Source organism: Carcharhinus amblyrhynchos, chromosome 11 (genome assembly GCF_965287045.1).
Source record: "Carcharhinus amblyrhynchos chromosome 11, sCarAmb.v2.hapA, whole genome shotgun sequence".
Lineage (NCBI taxonomy): Eukaryota > Metazoa > Chordata > Chondrichthyes > Carcharhiniformes > Carcharhinidae > Carcharhinus > Carcharhinus amblyrhynchos.
The window spans coordinates 47,700,519-47,721,995 of record NC_137334.1 but is presented as its reverse complement, the minus strand read 5'-3'; the positions used below and the strand labels follow the sequence as shown (position 1 = coordinate 47,721,995).

The 21,477-nt window shown below is 39.4% G+C and overlaps 1 protein-coding gene across 4 annotated transcripts in view; it reads right to left on the bottom strand.

Annotated features, from left to right (window-relative positions):
- The window catches only part of ubr3 (ubiquitin protein ligase E3 component n-recognin 3), a 333,307-nt gene that overhangs the window by 129,014 nt on the left and 182,816 nt on the right, over positions 1–21,477 (bottom strand). For 2 of the 4 annotated variants that reach the window (XM_080199025.1, XM_080199027.1), the window contains 4 exons: positions 13,359–13,508; positions 11,196–11,329; positions 8,744–8,854; positions 7,116–7,328 (listed from right to left, as the gene is read on the bottom strand). In XM_080199025.1, coding sequence (XP_080055151.1) covers positions 7,116–7,328; positions 8,744–8,854; positions 11,196–11,329; positions 13,359–13,508 — 608 coding nt within the window. The remainder of the gene's footprint in view (positions 1–7,115; positions 7,329–8,743; positions 8,855–11,195; positions 11,330–13,358; positions 13,509–21,477) is intronic. The other 2 variants (XM_080199026.1, XM_080199028.1) reach the window with 1 other exon arrangement.

The window sequence follows — 21,477 nt, the reverse complement described above, 5'->3', positions numbered from 1 at the left end:
TGTTGGTTAGACGCATTTGGAGTACTGCATCCAGTTCTGGTCACCTTATTACCGGAAGGACGTGGAGACCCTGGAGAGGGTGCAGAGGAGGTTTACCAGGATGTTGCCTGGCATGGAAGGACTGAGTTATGAGGAAAGGTTGGAGAAACTGGGGCTCTTCTCCTTAGAAAGACGGAGATTAAGGGGTGATATGATAGAGGTATATAAAATACTGAAGGGAATAGATAGAGTAAACAGTGGAAGGCTTTTCCCTAGATTGGGGACAATTACAAGAGGTCACGATCTAAGGGTGAGGGGGGAGAAGTATAATTTGGATATGAGAGGAAGGTTTTTCACGCAGAGGGTCGTGGGGGTATGGAACGCGCTACCGAGTAGGGTGGCGGAGGCAGGCACATTGGACTTGTTTAAGGTTTACTTAGACAGACACATGAGCGAAGCAAGGATGGAGGGTTATAGTAGAGGGTATTAAATAGGGTCAGAGCCTTGGGACGACACCGGAAATGTAGTTTTATATGTTAACGTATTGTCTTTTTATTTCACAGGGTCGGTCCACCTTCTTGTCAAACGAGGGGCATGCACACAGTGAGTCGTGCGTGGGCTGCTCTTGGAGGTTCTGGGAGTGGCCTAGTACTTTGTGTCGTTGTGTGTGCTTAATCCTGGACCAGCAGACGGGCACCGCAACAGCTCAATGACAATCACTGCTAGCTGTGCAGATACATGGACTTGGGCCTGTGTCTTGTGGGAGTTTGTGCATTCTCCCTGTGGTTGCATGGGTTTCCTCCGGGCGCTCCGGTTTCCTCCCACACCCCAAAGATGTGCTCTTAGGCTGATTGGTGTACCACTCCCCTGAATCTGGCTACATTAGGGGTTCCACTCACATACACACAGGGCGGGGTAGGTGTGGGAAGATGCGGCGGCGTGGGCTCGTTGGGCCGAAGGGCCTGTTTCCCGTGCTGGGATGTTCTTTCTTTGTTCTTTGTAATCCTGTTACAGACACCCATCACACTACTAAGAAAATAAACGTGCAATTACTTTCTCCAGAAGCTTTTTTCCCCTCACTTTACTCACTCCAAGTTTTCGAATGATGACTATTCCAAATTTTTTTCAACAATACAAGATGAATTTTCTGTCACTAAATAACAATATTTTGTACCTGTATTTTGTCCTTTTTCAGAAAAATTCATATACCTTGTACAGCTTTACATTGTCAATTTATGATCCAATCACAATCAACGTTGAATGGCACATTATAAAAATATTTGTTTATAACGGAATTTGTTTTACAGAGAATGACTTAGAAGAATCATGACTTTGTGATTATTGGTTATATAGATCAAATATTACTTTCCAAATCCACTTTGCTCTAGCACCCATGTATATGCCCTGCTCTCATGACCTGTAGGCTTTAGGTTGCAAAATTAATTAGAAAGGTGATTTCTGAGCATTGCATCTTTCTGGCTGCAGGCGAAAAAAATTGAAGAGTTCTGGGAATGCCAAACAGAAATAGAATTTAATAGAAGTAAAATTTGTAATCTATCTTGGGTACAAAATTGGTACTGAAAATTTGAGTTCCTTTTTTTATGTGTTTATCCCAAATTGCATACCTTGCACAGCAAATCCTGCTAATAAAAATGTCTAGCAGAACTTTCAAAACTTTTGAAGTGCAAGTGGAGATTTTGCAAGGCATTGCAGCATTGTTGAAAACTAGCTAGTGTAATCTGGCAAAAAAACTATAAAATCCACACCTTCTAACCTGATAAATAACAAGGAGAAGTCATGAATGATTTGTTCCAAATGAGAATAGGAACATGACAACATTGTAACTGCACTGGAAGTTACTAGATGTATTAAAATTATAGAAACATCAACATATTTGCGGCAGCTTGCAGAAATTTCAGACATGAACTGCCGACTATTTTGGTTAATATTGATTTGAAGTCATGAATGATCAAACATTTGATGAAATCAGCACTTTCTCATCATTAGTACCAAAAATTAGGAAAAATAACAGAAGATTTAAATTAATAGATACAGGATAAACTGAAATATACAGTGCCCTTCTGAGACTTCTAAAATGCAATATCTGATTGAGACAACATCGCTCTAGCGATGTTTGGGATATTTATTAAAAACTAAAAGTTAAAAAATTATTAAAACACTGAACTGCACTATTCTAGTGGCATTGCACCAATGGGCATCATTGTCAGAATAATTCTAAGTGACAAGGTGATTTATGTAGCAGCCAACATCATGTTATGTGACTGTCAAACAACTAATCAAAACAGTTTTCTGTTCAATCTTAGGGTGATTCGTACATTTGTCCACAAAAAGGCAATGGAGCAAACATTTCCTCAGGGATCATTAGAGATCTTTAAAAAATTATTTTTTTAAAGGGGTGTGGGTGTCGCTAGCAAGGCCAGCTTTCATTACCCATTCCTAACTGCCCTTGAGAAGATGCTTTCTTGAACCACTGCAGTTCATGTGGTGTAGGTGTATACCCACAGTGTCGCTAAGGAGGGAATTCCTGGATTGTGACCTAGTGACAGCGAAGGAATGGCAATATATTTCCAAATCAGGATGGTGGCTGGACGGGAATGTCCAGGTGGTTGTGTTTCCATGTGTCCAATACCCTTATCCTTTTACGTGGTAGCAGTTGTGGGTTTGGAAGATGCTGTCAAAGGAGTCTTGGTGATTTCCTGCAATACACCTTGTAGATTGCTGCCAATGTGCATCGGTGGTAAAGGAAATTAATGTTTGTGGAAGGAGTGTCAATGAGGCGGACTGCTTTATTTTGGATGCTGTTGAGCTTCTTCAGTGCGGTTGTAGATGGGACAGAAAGCTAGGTTCACTTGATAGCAAGGAAGCATAAATAACATTTCTAGTACAAAAATAGGGTTTGAAGAAAACTATAATTCCTTTCCCTGCAGGGAATACTAAGCCAGTGATGTTCATTGATGCAATGCACATCAAAGTATCAGACTTCAGGAAAGGGAAATGAAATGCTGCCAAAGCAATTTTGTCAGCCACATTGTATGAAAAATGAGGTGAACAGGCTTGCTCATTGGTAGCTTACAAAATTTGTCTATAAAAATAGTTCTGGGACTGAAGTACAATTGAATCACAAATTTCACCTGTAACCTGAAGAATTGTGATTTCTGCTGCTGTGTAGTTGATTTGCTCCTCCTGGAGGCAAAGAACATTCCCATCCCAAGGTTTGCCAAAACAAACAACTTTCCTCCACTGAACATTAATTAGTGAGCAGTTCCTACAAATTCTTTGCGTTTAATTTGCAACATCTGATCTTGATGACCCTTCCCCTCAAATCCCCAACTGAACAGTGCTTCCAAGTAGCATCAACAAATCGCAAGTATTGAGCATGAATTCCAGGCTAAGAGAACAAAGCATAAATCAAAGTGCACCTCACCCTAAAACTGAAATGAGATCATTACTGAGGATCATGAACATTCCCCAATGAGCACTTATTATATCAACATGGTTACCATGATTACATCGTCTCCCCACATATCAACTCCAAACTAGGACAATCAATCCGGTGCATCCTTCAAGAAGAGAAATTCCTGGATCAGAAATATAGAATCCCCTTCCCATGAGCATAACCTAACGGGTATAAAGGTTTTGCCCCAAATGGGGTACTGCGTCCAATTTTGGGCACCACACATTAGGAAGGATGCAAAACCTTTGGAGTGAGTATAGAAGCAATTTATAAGAATAGGAATAGGGATTACAATTACTGGATAGACTGCAGAAGTTATAATTGTGCTCCTTAGAACACAGAAGCCAAAACATGTTTAAAATCATTAAAGGTTTAGATACAGTAAATAAAAAGGGTTTTCCAATAGCCAAAAAGAGGATACAGATTTAAAGTGTTTGGCAAAAGAAACAAGCGATGAGTAAAACTTTCCTTTACATAATGGGTGGTTAGGATTTGTAAAGTACTACCTGATAGGATGGTGGAATTAGCTTTCAAAATGGAACGGGATAAATATTTGAAGGAGAAAAAATTGTAGGAATACATGGAAAGAGAATGGGAATGTAACTCGCTGGTTTGCTTTTTGAACAAGCTGACATTGATTTGATAGGAAAAATAGCCTCTTTCTGCACTGTACTCTTTGACAATTGTATGTTTTTTGCGCTCATGCATGACTCCTGTGATTGAGCTTTTAGTCATTTATGTAACTTTCCTCCTATTTATGTTCCTTCGCAACTTCCTGCTCCCATCTACATAACACACATCTTAATTTAGTCCCATCAGCAAAGCCAATAAATAGATCTAGTCCATGATGCATTGCTTTAAAATAATAGAGGTTTAATCAAAGAGTGATGGAAAAAGTTTGATAGGAAATGTATGATAGCATGTTAAAGTTTTATTTGCAGAAACTGTATATTGTATATTGATAGATATAATGCTAAAACAGCAATTTATCTAACAGTCTTGTAGTTGAACATTCCATCTGTGTTCACTTGGCTCAGTTGCTACAATTGCGACATTTAAAGATAATATTTTTTATTATATCTTTTGGTTTATAAGATAACCCTATCTTCATATGCAGCTTCAAAGATAGGGTGGATAATAGGGATCATGTGACCTGTTCTTGAATCTGACTTACTGTAAGCTTGGGCAGTCTTTCCCTGCACCCTAGCTCTGACTGTAACATTCATTCTGCACCCTCTTTCCTTCTGCCTTACTCTATGACTGGTGTGCTTTGTCTGTATAGCACGCAAGAAATAATGCTTTTCACTTGTTAGAGATTAAAAGAATCGCAGACTGTTTTATTGAGAGAGAGTTGCAAAGTATTTATGCTTGCAGACAATGCCAATAGGTACAGAGTATAGCATGAATAGACCCTAAGTATACCAAGTCTCAGAAAAGGTATTGTAGCTATTAAGTAGTAAATAATTGCATTGTAAACTATCCCCTTATAAAATGAAAGGAGAGTTGGTATCAGAAATAACTGATTCGCATTTTTTACTTAGGCACAAAGCCAAACGTGTTTCACGTTGGTATGAGGAGAGGGAAGAGGAAGCTATTTTAAGGTCAGGTTAGGAGACTTCCCTAAAAATTCATGAATGTTACAGAAAGACTGCTGTGTTGCAGGTTTATTTTGTGTGGTCTGGAGCCAACAAAAGGGCAGAGAGAAAGAAAAAGATATTAACAGCACCTTACACAAATAAAATGCAGGCACTATCATTCAACATTCGGAATGTGGTTGGAGCTTGCACACAGTCTAAAGGCATGTTTGTGGGGAGCTTAATGTTGCTAGAAGATTTGTCTAGCTTGGAGCTGGAGGAAGAAATCTATAATGTAAACTCACAGTGAGAGTTAGTTCTGTGTTCGGAGTTACTCAGTTGTGAAAGTAGAAACGAAGCTACCCACTGGAAGCTGGCAGCAACTCTGAATTGCTTGCCAGCAATTCTTGCCAGGATTCCAGAATTCTTAAAATTCTGGGGAGATTGATAAGCAAGTGTTTATTTCTATTGTTTAAAGTATAAGCTGCCTATGCAAAAAGTACTTTGTAGTCATTTGATACAGTAAAAGATATTTTTTAAAAGCACAAGATCTTGACATGTCGTTCTTTCAGCTAATAACTGGAAGTTTGGATTTCTCTTTTGACTTTATCCGTCTCTGTGGAGGTCACAGTTAGTGTCACTCTTGCTTCTGGGTAATGAAGGCAAAAGTTCAAGTAGCACATCAAGAGCTGACCGTAATAACCTAAATTGGAAGTGGAGTACAATAGACACATAATTCTCTTAGCACTTCCATTATTGCTAAATTATCCTCCTGCTTATCTGACATCCAGTATTGATGAACAGAAAATTTCTCCAATTAAATATTGAGAAGCACCCCTACCCCACCACCTGCTGTAAACGTGAGGCCATCCAAAGCTCTATTGCGAATATGTTAACTCAATCTCAAACCCAATCTTATAAATCCCAATTTTTCATAATAATCTTCTGTGTGCCACCTTATTGAATACTCTATGAAAATTCAAATACACTATTTCCAACATTTCCTTCTTATCCACCCTAATAGTTATGGCCTCAAAAAACTCAGTTGTCAAACACAATTTCCTTTTCGTGCATCAGTGTTGAATCAGCCTAATTATAGAAACACCTAGAAAATCATAATTATAAGTGACTAGATCACTGATCCTAGAATTTTGACTATTTTTGATATTAGGTTAATTGTTCCGTAGCTCTGTGTTTCCTTCTTTATTTGTTGAACAGCAGTTGAGTTGTTGTTGATTTATTAGTGTCACAAACAGGCTTGTTCTGAGGGAGAATTTAGCATGGCCAATGCACCTAACCTGCGCATCTTTGGACTGTGGGAGGAAACCCATGCAGACAAGGGGAGAATGCACAAACTCCACACAGAAAGTGACCCAAGCCTGGAATCGATCAGGGTCTCACGTGTTGTGAAGCAGCAGTACTAACCACTGTGCTACCACGCTGCTCATGCCAGCAGGGTTATGTTTGTTGTCTTACAATCCTTGGGAACTGTTCTAGAATCTAAAGATTTATGGAATATCAAAACTAGTGCATCCACCAACTCTGCAGACCCCCTTTTAAAAAGTTAGGACATGGTCATTAGGTTCAGAGAATCTGTTGCCCTAGTTCCTGCAATTTCGCCATTTTATTTTACTCAAACTGATTTTAGTTTCTTACCAGACAACTGATTCCCCCTTATTTCTGGAGTGCTTCATATATCTTCTCCAAATAGAAAGTGTGCGTTAACAAGACTGCCACTGTCCTTATTCCCCATTATAATTTCACCCATCTCAGCCTCCAGTAGACGATATTTACTGTTATTAATTCCATATGTTATCTTTTAGGCTTCCTATGCTAGTAGTAGATAATGGGATAAATCAGCATATCAGCCAGTCTCTGTGCAGAGAATAGCTAACTTAACATTTCTTGGGTGGCTGAAGGATCGATACCTAAAACATTAATTAATCTGTTCTCTCCTCAGACACTAACAGAATTGTTAGTGTTCCAGAATTTTCTGTTTTTAGTTTCGATTTCCAGTATCAGCATTTGAAGAGATGACTTCATTAGAAACCCAAAATCAAATTACAAAAAAGATTTTTCAGTCTTACACTAATGCTTACTGGGAACATTCCCAACTGTTCCTGTTGTTCTTCCACTTCTTTGATGAGAGTCATCAGGTTCTTGTTGCAATAAGGTGACCAAATACTCTTTTCCTCACTCTTCTCAGGATAACAAGGAAGAACACTGTTGGCGAATTGTCTGCAGAGGGGGCATGTAAACTCTCCTTTATCCACTGAGAAACTCTGCAGCACCTGGTCATTCTGAAAGAAAGTCACATCAACATATTTTTATATTAAGATTATCACTGAATTCTAAGTAATGACAGAAAATTGTTCACTGTTAATCTGATGTCAAATAGTTCCTTTTCAACCTTTATAACCAAGAAGACATACTTGTTAATAAATAACTGTGGCAGGGCAGTGCCAAGGGCGTGGGGTAGCTCTGCAGGGGTGGGGGGAGCTCTGCAGGAGGGAGTTCTGCAGTGGGAGAGGCGAGAAGGGAGCGCTGCAGATCGAGGTGATCAGCGGGGTGTGTATGCAAGGGGGGCTGATCGGGTGGGGGAGAGATTGGCATGGGGAGGAGAAGAGCGCTGCTGCGAAAGGTGTCGTAAAAGGAGGCTCATGGGGAGCGTCCTGAAGCTGGCAACCTGTGTTGCCATGGGTATGTTACACTACAGCGGATGATGGGGGGCAAACTGCGTGAGAATCGCACTTCTGTCTAAAAAAGTGACAGAAATTTTTCAAATTTGCCCAAAATGTAGGTCTGAAATTCTCCCATTTTCTTGCTCATTCAGTAATTTGAACTCTTAAGTTTGTGCCCTTAGTTTCTGGCCTTGAGATGACAGAACACTGGCAAGATAATTTTGATTGTTCATTCCTAGTTTCTCTGATACCGTTAAGGGGCAACTGCAAAGTGACTTTTAAAGCTCTCAAATGAATATCTTCCTATTTCTGAGGACGTCTGTAAACCAGTTTCTAACAAGCACCAGATTTCCTGTTATAAAGAAAAATGCTGCACTTATTAGACTGAATATCTCACCATGAATCCTTGTTATTTAGAAAATTTATAATATCACAACTATAGTCCTAGCTTCTGACTTGAAAAAACACAATTTCGCAGAGAAGAGAATTTCAAAATGCTTCACAGAATTTCTGCATCGACAACAGCTAAAACATTAGATTATCTGGTAAATTATGGGTTCAAAACAGACAGTAACAATCTTTCTAGATGTGTAAGGACAAAAAGCAAAGACTTCAGTTATTGCTGAGAAACACAAATAATGGTGTGGCTGAAACAAGCTCTTTGTGACAGGAGAAAAATGTCTGGCCAAGATATCAGTATGTTGGATAATTTGGTTTGTTTAATGAAGAGATTTATCTTTTGGATAAGTTTCACCCACTGGATGATTGTTCTGTTAGAAGTGTGCATTTCTTGGAGGCTTTTGTTCTTTCCAAGGTGCCATTAAAAAGCTAAATTCCAGTGAAAAAGATGCTCCCAAGCACTTCACCAATACAGCTCCAGAAATATCATTCATCAAAAGGTTTTGTCTGAAGAAAATGGGAAAATATAACTTTGAGCGATAGTCTGAATTTTGTATTATTTAAAAGAACCATTTTTAAATTGCAGAAACACCATTCATCAAACTTCAATGAAAGCAGCTCAGTTATTAACTCACCCTCAATGATTCCATGTAAGACTTGTGACAGTCAATATGTAATGTGTGTCCACAGGTCTGAACATACACACCACCTTCCCAACCTATTGAGATGGACTGTAGGCAAGAACTCTAAATAAAGAAAAATTGTAAATAAAGACTGGTTGTATCCTACACCTTGACAGAAACAAAAAAAAGGAATATGGACGCAAAGGAATCAAGCTATCCCGATAATGGATGCCAGATGAGACCATACTAAAGTCAAGAAGATTGAAGAAGGAAATTGTAAAATTTTCATTTCTAGCTTATATGCACTTTGTATGGATCTACTTATTTCTGGAATTCATCAAATTAATGAAATATTTATAATCACATGTATAAAAAAGATCCAATCAAATGCAACAGAAAAATTTGTTACATTGCTGCCATCTACAGACCATTCTATGCATCTTCTTTGAACAAAACACCTTTTATAATCCCCCAATGAATTAATTAGTACCAATCAACTGTTCACAAATGTATATGCACTCTTTTGGGAAATAACGCCTTAGATTGTCAATTGTTATAGAGCAATGAGGTTCCGATTGCAGAAGTCAAACACTTTATTCCTCCACTTGCTTTTTTTAAATTGAAAGGTCTTTTCATAGAACAATAGAATCTCTGCAGTGCAGAGGAGACCATTCAGTCCATCGCGTCTTACCCAGGCTCACCTATCCCATTCTCCCAGCCCTGTAATCCCACATATCTACCCCGCTAATCCCTCTGATTTGCACATCTTCGGACACTAAGGGACAATTTAGCATAGCCAATCCAGCTAACCTGCACATTTTTGGCTTGTAGTCATGTTTTTTAAATGATATTTCAGAAATATATAGATATTCACTTTTCAATCACAGCTTGCAATTAGAGAAAAATAAATTCACCACAGAAAATGTTGCACTGGTTATTGGAAGATTACACATGAGAAATCATTCTTTAATTATTCCATTAAATATTGGGAAGACTGACACCTTTATCTTCAGTTCACACTCCAATCTCCATTCCCCAACTACCAAATCCATCCTACCCTATGACAGCAGTCTGGGATTAATCCAGCCTATTCTCAACCTGGGTGTCAAATTGTACCCCAAACTAAGCTTTCCATCTCTGAGACTGTCTTTTTCCACCTCTATAACATCATTAGCTCATCAGCTGTTGAAACCCTCATTCATCGTTTGGTTACCTTTAGACTTGATTATTCCAATAAACTCCTGACTAGACTCTCACATTCTATCCTCCATAAAACTTGAGGTCATCCAAAACTCTGTTGCCCATGCCTAAATTTACACCAAGTCCCATTCACCTACCATCCTATGCTCTTAGAACAAACAGGTTAAGAAACTTCTCAGCCTTGTCTTCAAACCTCTCCATGGTCTGACCCATTCCTCTGTAATTTCCTCGAGCCCTTTAACACTCCAAGCGGTCAGTGCTCATCTAATTTTGGTCTCTTCAGCTTCACCGATTGTATTCGCCATTTTTTCCGGTGCCTAGGCCTTAGCTCTGGAACTTCCACCTATTAGGTCCTCTACTTTGTTTTCTGCTTTAAGATAATCTTTAGAACCTACTTCTTTGACAAAGGTTTTACTTCTCTAACCTAATAGCAGTGGCTGAGTGTCAAATTTTGTTTTATACTGCTCCTGTGAAGCCTCTTGGGACATCTTATTACATTAAAAGCACTTTACAAATATTAGATGTTGTACTGATTCTCATTCTCTAATGAACTATACAGACTATTTATTAAATTTTAATGTGTTTTGGATGGAAGTGGCAAAGTTTGTAATCATCAAGATTAAAAGAAAGGGGGAGAGATTTAGCACCAGCTATATACAGCACACTCCAATATGTACACAGCATCTCCATCCCAACCCCTAAGGTACATTGGTTTATCATTTCCATTTAGCTCAACAACTATTCTGGTAATCTGTCACTGCAACTGCCAGTTGGTGCTAAATTGTAGAGAGTGTTTTGGAGCTAACTTGAGTCCATGCGAACTCAGCTGATGCCTATTTAACTTACCACAGCTGGAACATTACAGCAAAAGGGAAAAGATTTTCACCCAACAGTGAAAGAATGTTATGCTAATACAAAGCAACATACAGTCCCTATTTATCCTCTCTCGTACAACATGTCACAGCTGGGATTGGGAAAAGGGGAATGTACTAATATCTTGCGTCAGACCTATATCAATACTATAATGCAAAACCAACAATGAGACGTGCCAAGAGAAGGCTCATTCCCTCAACATTTCCTTCCTTCGCAAAGAGGGCTTGGGAAAGCATGAAAAAAGACTTATACTTCACCCTGGAACCAGTCCAGATATTATTATTGTCTTCACATAGTAATTCCAATTGAATGCAACTGCCATTGTGTGTTCATGTTCTAAGTACAAAAAGGAAACACTGATTTCTTTTTGTCCAACAAATATGACACTTACATCTTTGAAGTATTGCTGCAAATCTGTAATCCTAACATCATGTGCAGTTCCACAGGTATCCTCAGGGTAAATCTGCTCTTCATCACTGGTTGGCAATTTCTTTGGTTCAGTGCTTCTACGACGGTGCCCAAGAACTGCAATAAATTAATAAATCAATACTGGCATGTATAAATGCCAGAAATGCAGTAAGTACATCACACAAAAACATAAGACATGGAAACACGCCCTTCAAACCTGTCTGTCATTCAATATGATCATGGCTGATCTATACTGGCCTCAACTCCTTTTCTGTGCCATTTCCTCATTGCCCTCTATTCCTCAAACTATCAAATATTTATCCACCTTCACTTTGAATATTTCTAATGATCCAGTTCCACCACTCTTTGGGGCAGAGAATTCCAGAGATTTACCACCTCCGCAAGAAGAAATTTCTACACATCTCAGTATTAAATGAGTGGCCCTTTATCTTGTAGCTATGTCCCCCTGATCGAGACGCTCCCATGAACGAAAACATCTCACCAACTACCTTGTTGAGCCCCTTTAGGATCTTATATGTTTGAATAAGATCACCCCTCACTCGTCTAAACTTCAAGGAATACAAACCCAAGCTATTCAGTTTCACTAGATAGGGCAAACAGGAATTAACCTGGGGCATCTCCTTTGGGTGCCTCCAACGTTACTATACCTTTTTTTTAGATAAGGGTACCAAAACTGTACGCAGTATTCCAGGTGAGGCCTCCCCAACACCCTATACAATTGCAGCAAAACCTCCCTTTTTTCAAACCCCAAGTCCTTTGCAATAAAGGCCAAAACGCTGTTTTGTCTTATTAACTACTTGTTGGACCTGCCTGCTAGCTTTTTGTGATTCATGCACTAGAACAGCTAGATTCCTCTGTACTTCATTCACCTGCAGTCTGTCTCCATTCTGATAATAATCTACCTTTTGATTCCTCCAACCAAAATGCATGACTTCACCCCTTCCATACATTTGCAGGTTTGCACCCAGTCACTGAATCTATCTACATCCTATTCAATCCTTTCTATCATACTTGCAACTTCCAAAATATAAGGATAAGAGCAGCAACATTACTTTGATAAAACCATATTGAAACCAGATACGGCAATGAGATAAATAATTGTAAAGATATTTGGAGGAAGAACTATTTTGTTTATGATTTGCAAGATATGTTATTGAGGAAAGAAATGATCAATGCTACATAGCTATACCCTCTGCACAGTCTCATAATTTCCCTTCCTCACAGTGAATGCATTGGATGGAATGGGAATACTGTGGATATCTTGAAGTTGCAGTATTGTCAGGTGCAGTTTACTAAATAAAATTCAAGAAAATAAACAATACAACAGATGATTTTATTAGAAACTATTCAGCGAAAATATCTAAAAAAGTTCTCAAACAACTCTTTCAGTTTTTCAGGTGCTTATCTTTCTTAGCTTTGGAACTAGATAAATAAAGTTATCTGCACATTATCTGCATAAGGGATTTTCATACTGTAGATGTATAGTCCATTTATAGAAATATGGATAATGGACACCAACTTAGGTTTTCCTGATAGTTGCACTCCATAAAATATATGGCCCTCAAAAATGTGGGTCAACAAATTGCCATTAGATTGAGGAAGCTGTTTTCAGCTAAGTAAACACAGGAAACTAGCTTCCTCACACCCAAATTCCATTTATATAGTTATATAGTATTGGCTTTCTATAACAGGGGCTAGTATAATTTTAGCATTTCTTCGCAATATTATAAAATGGTTAAAGAGGTTGTAGGCATGGGCATTGTTGAAGATGTCATTAACGTTGAGAAATTCTGATTAAATATTCTTCTTAAAAAACCTTTCAAGTCTATAGAAATTAGACTTGACACACCACTCAAAATCATTTTGATAGTTCTCTGACCTTCAAGTCAATGCCTTGGGAGTATTAAGCAGAAATCAGCTTCAGGGAAGAAAACATTCTGTGCAACACAGCTGGATTTTCTTTCGGAATCATGTGTCATTCTGGTTTAACAAGCTCAATGTAACAGCAATTTATCCCTTGAGATTAGAGCAATAAGAAATGCCATACTTCCATGAAATAATCTTTAACTTTAGTCTATTGATCAAGAAGCGCAAAATAAAATGTACAACTTGTGAAACTGGTTACCTGATGATGCCTGCAACAGAACCACTAATCCAGTTGGTCGTTCCTCTGTTGATGGGCCACTTTGTCCACAAATTACACAGTCATATACAGTTTCTGCATCCTGTTGTTCAGATGACCCTATATCCATGGCAACATCACTATCGGGGGATTCTGAAAGAAAAGTCTCTGCATTAAGAGTCCACTAAGGTAGGCATATTCATACAAATGGGGTTTAAGATATGCACATTTTGACAGAAATACTAACTGAGATGCAATGATACACAGCATACATTCATGCCTCTCCCTACCCTATTTTCAGCTAAGTCAGATCTCTAAGAAATAGAAGCTTGCCTGACTTCACATCCCAAATTGTAAGTATGTAAGGTGAACCTGACAAAGAACAGTTGCATATAACATATTTAGAATTTTATATGCCGTTGAGTGACATATGACATTAGAAAATTGTGACTTTTTTCATCAACTGGCTTGCACACAAAAGCTCCACTAATATTTATTGCTGGCAACTGGACAAATGTTTTCAAAATTTTGAAGGGTATAAGATAAATAACAATAAATGTTTCAAGGGACACACAGTGTTACGAATGTATGACCTTGACAAAAAGAAATCAAGGGAAACTCAGAAAAATCTTTACAGATGTAGTTAGAATTTGGACTTCTCTGCCCCAAACCACAATTGAAACAGAACCCACAAGCTCATTCAAAAGAGAACTGCAGTTGTTCAAAAACAAAATGTAAATTTCTCTTGGTTGTACTCCATTCTGTTCAATAGTGTTAGAGCTTTTATTTATTTAAACAAAAGCAAAAGGTGAATAATGCTGTCAAGGAGATATTCTTTAGGTTGCTCCAGCTACAAATGTACTTTATAAGAGTTTTGCTGTCAGAGGCAGAGTTGTCTAATATTGTAAGTGGTCTACTAGTCGCAGACAGCAGCATGGAGTTGACCATTCATGATCTCCTGGTCAGCAAAATGCAGAAAGGAACTCAAAAGTTGTTCACTATACGATCAAACTCCCCAATTCCAGATGAAGGAAAGGTATTAATCTTTAGTCTAAGAAAACTTCTAAAAGATTACATTTTTGCACACATTCTTGTCTCACCCTTCTTCTAGTCTTCAGAAAGGAAGACCTCAGGTCACAAAAGGTGTGATTTGCCATTCCTGACAGAACTGGACTCAGCTGACACTGGTGTTTAGTGTTCATAACAGATTGGTTACCGTTGATGAGGTATTCTCAAGTAACCATTGTTAGAAAAAAACATATCTATCAAAAACTTAAATTCAATATCCTCATGGAGGCAAAGGAAAACAGCAAAAAATAAGGAAAAATAATTTATATACAATCATTCCAATATACTTTAATGGGAGAAGTGACAATACATCTTTAAAAATATACACAAACAGAAATTTAGATGACCACAATATAGTTTTAGTACTCAGGTTGCATTTTAATTTGTTGGCTATGACCCAAAGATGTAAGAATGTTATTTGAAAACAACTTTGCATTATTTACTAATAATACGCAAAAATGAAATCTAAGACTTTAATTCAACACACAAATTTATATTAACTGGCTATTTCAAACACATTTTACTAGGGAATTATGGGCCAAAACATACAGAGAGCAAAGTCCATACAAAAATCAAGCTGATTTGAGTTAACTCAAATGACACCTGAAAATTACATTAATCCTGTGCACTAAACTACTGTTGATATGCTTCAGTTTAAATCAGTATCGTAAAAAATTAGGAATGAACAAAACCAGGACAAAAGATAGCTGCAAGGGACAGAAAACCTTTAATGTCACATTTCTAATTATCAACATGAAGGTCCAAATCTGGGCTACCTTGATTGTGACCTTTGTTAATGCATTGTATTACAGCATGCTTTAATGATCTATTTATACTTCAACCAACTTCTGATAGTTTAATAAAGGATAGCTACTAGTTAAAAAGGGTCAACTAATTAAATTCTGTCAGGGTAATTTTCCAAAAATAACTGCGCCCAATGGGTGGAAAAACAGGAGATTTTCCTGCCCGTTATTTGGGCGAACTTCATCGGATGAATTTCTGGCACTCTGTGCTTCACGGAGTGGGGGATTCACACACTGTTGGAGTGGGGGGCCTAATCCCACCCGAGAGGTTGGCATTAGCATGCTGAGCGGGCCACTGCGCATGCACCAGTCTCCCAATAGGGAGGTCAGCTCTTGTGCCCTGCCTCCTCCCCACTCCGCCAGCCGTGGCTTTCCTGACAGAAACCCCCCCACCATAATCGCTGGTCTCCAGTAGGTTCTACAACATTCCTACCCCATTGCCAGCCAAGAATTGTCCTGCTCCTTCTCAACCAATTGCCGTGCAGGGCCCGTGGGTCCTCCCCCTTCACCACCGAGCTATTTTCAATCTTATTTAAATGTCATCATCAGGTCTGGCACAGAATTCTCTAGGCCCAATAGCATCTCCACCCCATCTAGAGTATTTCACTCCACTGGGGTTTAGAGTAGCTCCCCACTTGTGCAGAACTAGCGGGAGACCCCACCAGAGTGAAGGGGGTCAATCATGGACACACTGGCAGTGCCAGCCTGTACCCCTAGCATTGACCAAGGGGCAAAGTGCCCATGCCCAGAGGCACATTAGCACTGCCCACCAGGCATAAGGCAGTGCCGAGGGAGCGGGAGCTAGGGGCAGAGTCAAGGGGGTACAGCAATCGGTGTGGGTGGGGGATCCTGCTGCCACTCTGCAGATAGGATTGGTTGGGTTAGAGGGAGGCCAGCAGTCGGGGTGGGCTGCCTCCCATGGAGGGGTGGGGGCTTCTGGAGATTGGGGCACTCCAGAATGGGCTGGCCTAGGAATGCTTGTGGGGGCCGCGATCGAGCTATGGGCAGGGTGCTGGAGAGGCAGCGCTGCAGGCATCCCGGGCTGTCCGGCAAACTGCGTTCGAATCCGCATACGCTAGGTTCCAGAACTGTCAGACTCTGGCGTGAATAAGCTCCACCCCTCCCGAGCTTTTAATGATATTCACGATTGTGACCCCTGCATTGCACGGAGTGTGGGACATTCGAGTCTGAACTCCCACTGAAAAAACAATTGTAAATTACACAATTTTTCTTGCCAATTCAGTATTTAGGATTTTTTGGGGAGAACCAGGCCCATTATTTCCAAACAGTCTTACAAAAAAGCATCTAGTTAGTAATAACCAAGATGTAATTGTCAAATAAGCTGAATTTCCTTATAAGATGCTTGTGTCATGATTACTCAAGACCTTTGAAACAGTATTTTCTCACAAAAGGATAGATGGCAGTTTCCATGAACGACAATTTCTTTACAATTTGAAACTTTCTACTTTTGGCATTGCAGAAGTCAGCTTGGCCCAACCTGACCACTTTAAGTTGCATTATGATTAAGATACACATAGTTACTTGGGTAGAATTTTCACAACGTCTCCAGCTCTTCAGAAATTGGAACTATCAGTATGCTAATCCAGTTTCATACAGCATAAATGAACTAATCAAATAGATTTCCAATGAATTTACAACAGGAAGGAAATTGAGAAAATCCAATACAGCATCAGTAGAAATATATAATGCATGTATCTACTTCATTAACTTGAACTTGTCTCTCAATAGACTCTTGCAGGTCTCCATTTATAATTTCTACTGAACTATTAGGACAGAATCCCTTGTCCCTAAGCAGAACAAATGAGGAAATTCAAATGGGAGAAGCATGTCACCTGGTCCTTCGGCCTGATTTGCTGTCCACGTTTGCACTGTTCCCCACCAAATTCACATCTATGCTGCATATTTGTGATTCAATAGACTTAGGAATAAGAAAATCTGTTCAATCATCTTTTCATTGTCAGATATCTTGAACAGAATATGGAAACTAAAATGCACGGTGTCTATAGTATGGAAAAACTAGAGTTCAAGTAAAATTGCTGAATCATCAAAGAATATATTTTGAAAAAAATATACAACTTTAACTTTCCTGAAGATAGGAACATAGAAAATAGGAGCAGGAGTAGATCATTCGGCCTTTGAACCTGCTTCACCATTCAATATGATTATGGTTGATCCTCTACTCAATACCATGCTCTCACACTCTCTCCGTACCGCTTAACACCTTTAAAGTATCAAAATCTACCTATTTCCTTCTTAAATATATTCACTGGCTTGCCCGTCACAACTTCCTGTTGGTAGAAAATTCCTCAAACTCGCCTCTCTGTGAGTGAACAAGTATGTCTCATCTCAGTCCTAACTGACCTACTCTGTATTCTGAGATTGTCACTCCTTGTTCTAGACGATCGCAGCCAAAAGAAACAACATCCATGCATCTAGTCTATTCAGCCCCATTAGAATCTTATACGTTTCAATTTGATTCCTTCTAATTTTTCCAAATTCCAGCGAATATAGGCTCAGTCAACCCGATTTCTCCTCATACCACAATCCTGCCAGCAGTTTGGTGAATCTTCAGTGCGTTCCCTCAATGGCAAGTGTTTCCTTTCTTAGATAAAGAGATGGGGGCTGAATTTTTGGACCTTGCTTGCAGCCAGGGTTCTCCTGTCCCATTGCAGTGAATAGAGATTTGGCAAATTCTCCATCCTCACTGGCAGTGGCAGCAGGGAGAGAATGGCTGGAGAATTTTGGCCCAATACTGCACACAATACTCCAGGTGTGGTCTCTCCAAGGTCCTGTACGGCTGCAGTAAGACATCCTTGCTCCTGTACTCAAGTCTTGCAATGAAGGCCAGCATATCATTTGCCTTCCTAACTGCAGCTGCACTTGCAAGGTTGCTTTCACTGACTGGTGTAACAGGACAACTTCGTATGTGAACATTTCCCAGTCTATCAGCATTAAAATAATACTCTGCCATTCTGTTTCTCAGTCCAAAGTAGATAACTTCACGTTTATTCACATTATACTGCATCTGCCATGTATTTGCCCACTCACTCAATTTGTCTAAATCATTTTGAATAATGGCAAAGGAGGCTCAAAGGACTGAATGGCCTACTCTTGCTCCTATTTTCTATGTTTCTATCTTCTTGTAAGTTAAAGTTGTATTTTTTTTTCAAAATTTATTGAAGATTGTTAAAATCCTCCTCACTTCTCACTTTCCCACCATGTTTTGTGCTAAGCAATCTTGGAAATATTATATTTAGTTCCCTCATCTAAATCATTGATGTATTTTTGTGAATAGCTGGAGCCCAAGCACTGATCCCTGTGGGGGAGCTTTGTTTTCTTATTAACTTTTGTTCTCCTATTAACACATTCTGCTATCTTACCTCTCATGCCACCATTAACACTCTCTTTTGTCTTGTATCCACGACATCTTTGTCAACGTCTCCTGGCTCCAACCTATCCCTGATCTTCTATTCGACTCCAACCCTCTCTCTAAATACATAATTAATTACATTTCTATCCCTCATCAATCCTGTAGAAGAGTCATATGGACTTGAAAAGTTAGCTCAGTTTCACATTCCACAGGTGCTGCCAGACTTGCTGATTTTATCCAGCATTTTCTGTTTCGATTTCAGATTTCCAGAATCTGCAGTATTTTGCTTTTATTTGTAAAACAGTTCAGTTTTGCCCACTGAAGTCACTAACTCAAATACATAACAATACATTTCTTGATTGAAAGCAAAGATAGAACCTTTCATTTATATAGCACTTTTCACATATTGCATAGTGTTTTATGGTCAATAAAGTATATTTTGAGATATGGGGGGATTTTTACTAACCTGACCCATCGGGAGTTGATGGGTCAGTGAATTATGGGGAGCTCACACATGCTGCAGAGTTTTAACTCAAGTGTATCATCTTCTGTTGAAGGCCAGCTGCACTGACAGGTACGACACCCCAGTCAGACAGGGAACTGGCAAGTAAAGGTTGCAGTAGCACCAAGGACTGCACGTTGGATAGTCATAAGAACATAAGAAATAGGAGCAGGAGTAGGCCATCTGGCCCTTCGAGCCTGCCCCGCCATTCAATAAGATCATGGCTGATCTGTCGTGGCTCAGTTCCACTTTCCCGCCCTCTCCCCATAACCCTTAATCCCCTCTCTTATCAAAAACCCATCAACCCGCTTCTTGAAAATATTTAGCGAGGCAGCCTCCACCACTTCAACGGGTAGAGAATTCCAGAGATTCGCCACCCTTTGAGTGAAGAAGTTCCTCCTCAACTCCGTTCTAAAACGTCCCCCCTTTATCTTGAGGCTGTGCCCCCTAGTCCTACTGTCTTTTTTGAGCGGGAAGAGTCTCTCCACCTCTATCCTATCCATCCCATTCATCATCTTATACGTCTCAATGAGATCTCCCCTCATTCTTCTAAACTCCAATGAGTACAAGCCTAGTTTATTCAGCCTCTCCTCATAGCTCAACCCCCTCAACTCCGGTATCAGCCTAGTAAACCTCCTCTGCACTCCCTCCAAGGCCAAAATATCTTTGCGCAGGTGCGGCGCCCAAAACTGCACACAGTACTCCAGCTGCGGCCTCACCAATGCCCTATACAGCTGCAGCAAGACCTCCCTACTTTTATATTCAATCTCCTTCGCTATGAAGGCCAGCATCCCATTCGCCTTCCTGACCAGTCATGGTTGAGGAAAATCACATGACTGAGAGAGGTAGGGAAAAAATAAATTTGTGGCTCGTGGTCAGATTGGAAGTTTCAGGAGGAATGTCTTGGGTCTTAATATTGGAGATTTCTCAATTAGACAACTGGATCCAGGAGATAAGTATGAAGGCAATTGCTTCCTAAATCCACCGAAGTATTTGCCTCAATGAAGTTCCGAAAGCTTGAAATACCAACTGACAACAATTCCTCAAGTTGAAAATCTGAATGGAAATGAGGCTGGGAGATTTGTAATCATTTTTATAGTTCCAACCCTTCCTCATGGAGCAGGGTGGCTATCTGTTTAACTTCCAGCATCAGTTAAAGCTGGAAATGGGCAAGTGGGAGACAGTTTTGATTCAGAAACTAATTGTTCCCCGCTTGCTAACTTAAAACCACCTTTTAGTTTAGGATAAATGGAAAAGAAATGGAGTCAAAGGCTTATCACAAGAAACTCACTGAAAACTTGGACCCACTGCCCAGGGGAGCTTACGTTCTATATGCAGGAATCATTTGTTACAGCTATTAACAACATACTCTGGAAAACTAGTATTATATATTTCAAAACAATTTCTGATCAATACTGGTTGTTTGAAAAGCTCCTTGAAAGTACATGTAAAATATGAAACCAACCAGACAAGGTAGCTTTGCTTCAAATATTTTTTGGTGAAAAATTCACATCCGAATCACCGTACCAGTGGTGAGCCCCATTACATTTTCAAGAGAAAATAAGTGAAGTAGGCATTATTTTCTGATAACAAAAATCACCCAATTTTGACTGCTTCTGGCTGACTGCCTCTCAGACATGAATCAGAAAGATATTCCAGCAATAGTGACAAAATTACGCTTTAGTGCAAACACAGCTGCCATAGAAATTGAAACTGGCACTTGCGTCCTATGTAACTATAAATAATTTAAAGCGATAAGCCAAGCACTACCAGTGTCAACATTAATGTTACAGTTTAGCTCAACTGATGATTTCATATGGATGAGAAAATTATAGTTTAAATCCATAACAGAACTTCAATAGGTACGGTAAACTAACACTGAAGTGCAGTACTGAGGTGATTTTGCAATATAAATGGTGGCCTTTAGATAAGGCCATTAAACCAATTTTTTTTAATTTAATCAAGTGGACATTGAATAATGATATAAGACCTATAAGGAATACCAGGATAAAGAGTATATAAAAATATAGTTCAACATGTACAGAGTTTTAACCACAATATAACCTCCCTAAACTCCCCCACTGTTGCTAACTTATCAAACTAGTTATTAGACATCCAATACTAAATGAGCAGAAATTTACTCCTATTAAATATTGGAGGGCTGAAATCATTGGGCGGGATTTACCAGCCATTCCAGCCAATCGGATCTTCCAATCTCATCAATGATGCCCCCCGCCACGGGTTCCCCAGTGGCAGAGGAACAAGAGGAAACCTCATGGATAGCACGGCCAGACAATCTCGCCAGGAAGCAGTAAATCCCATCCATTAACTTTGATTCCTGCTTCGACTGCATTCCAA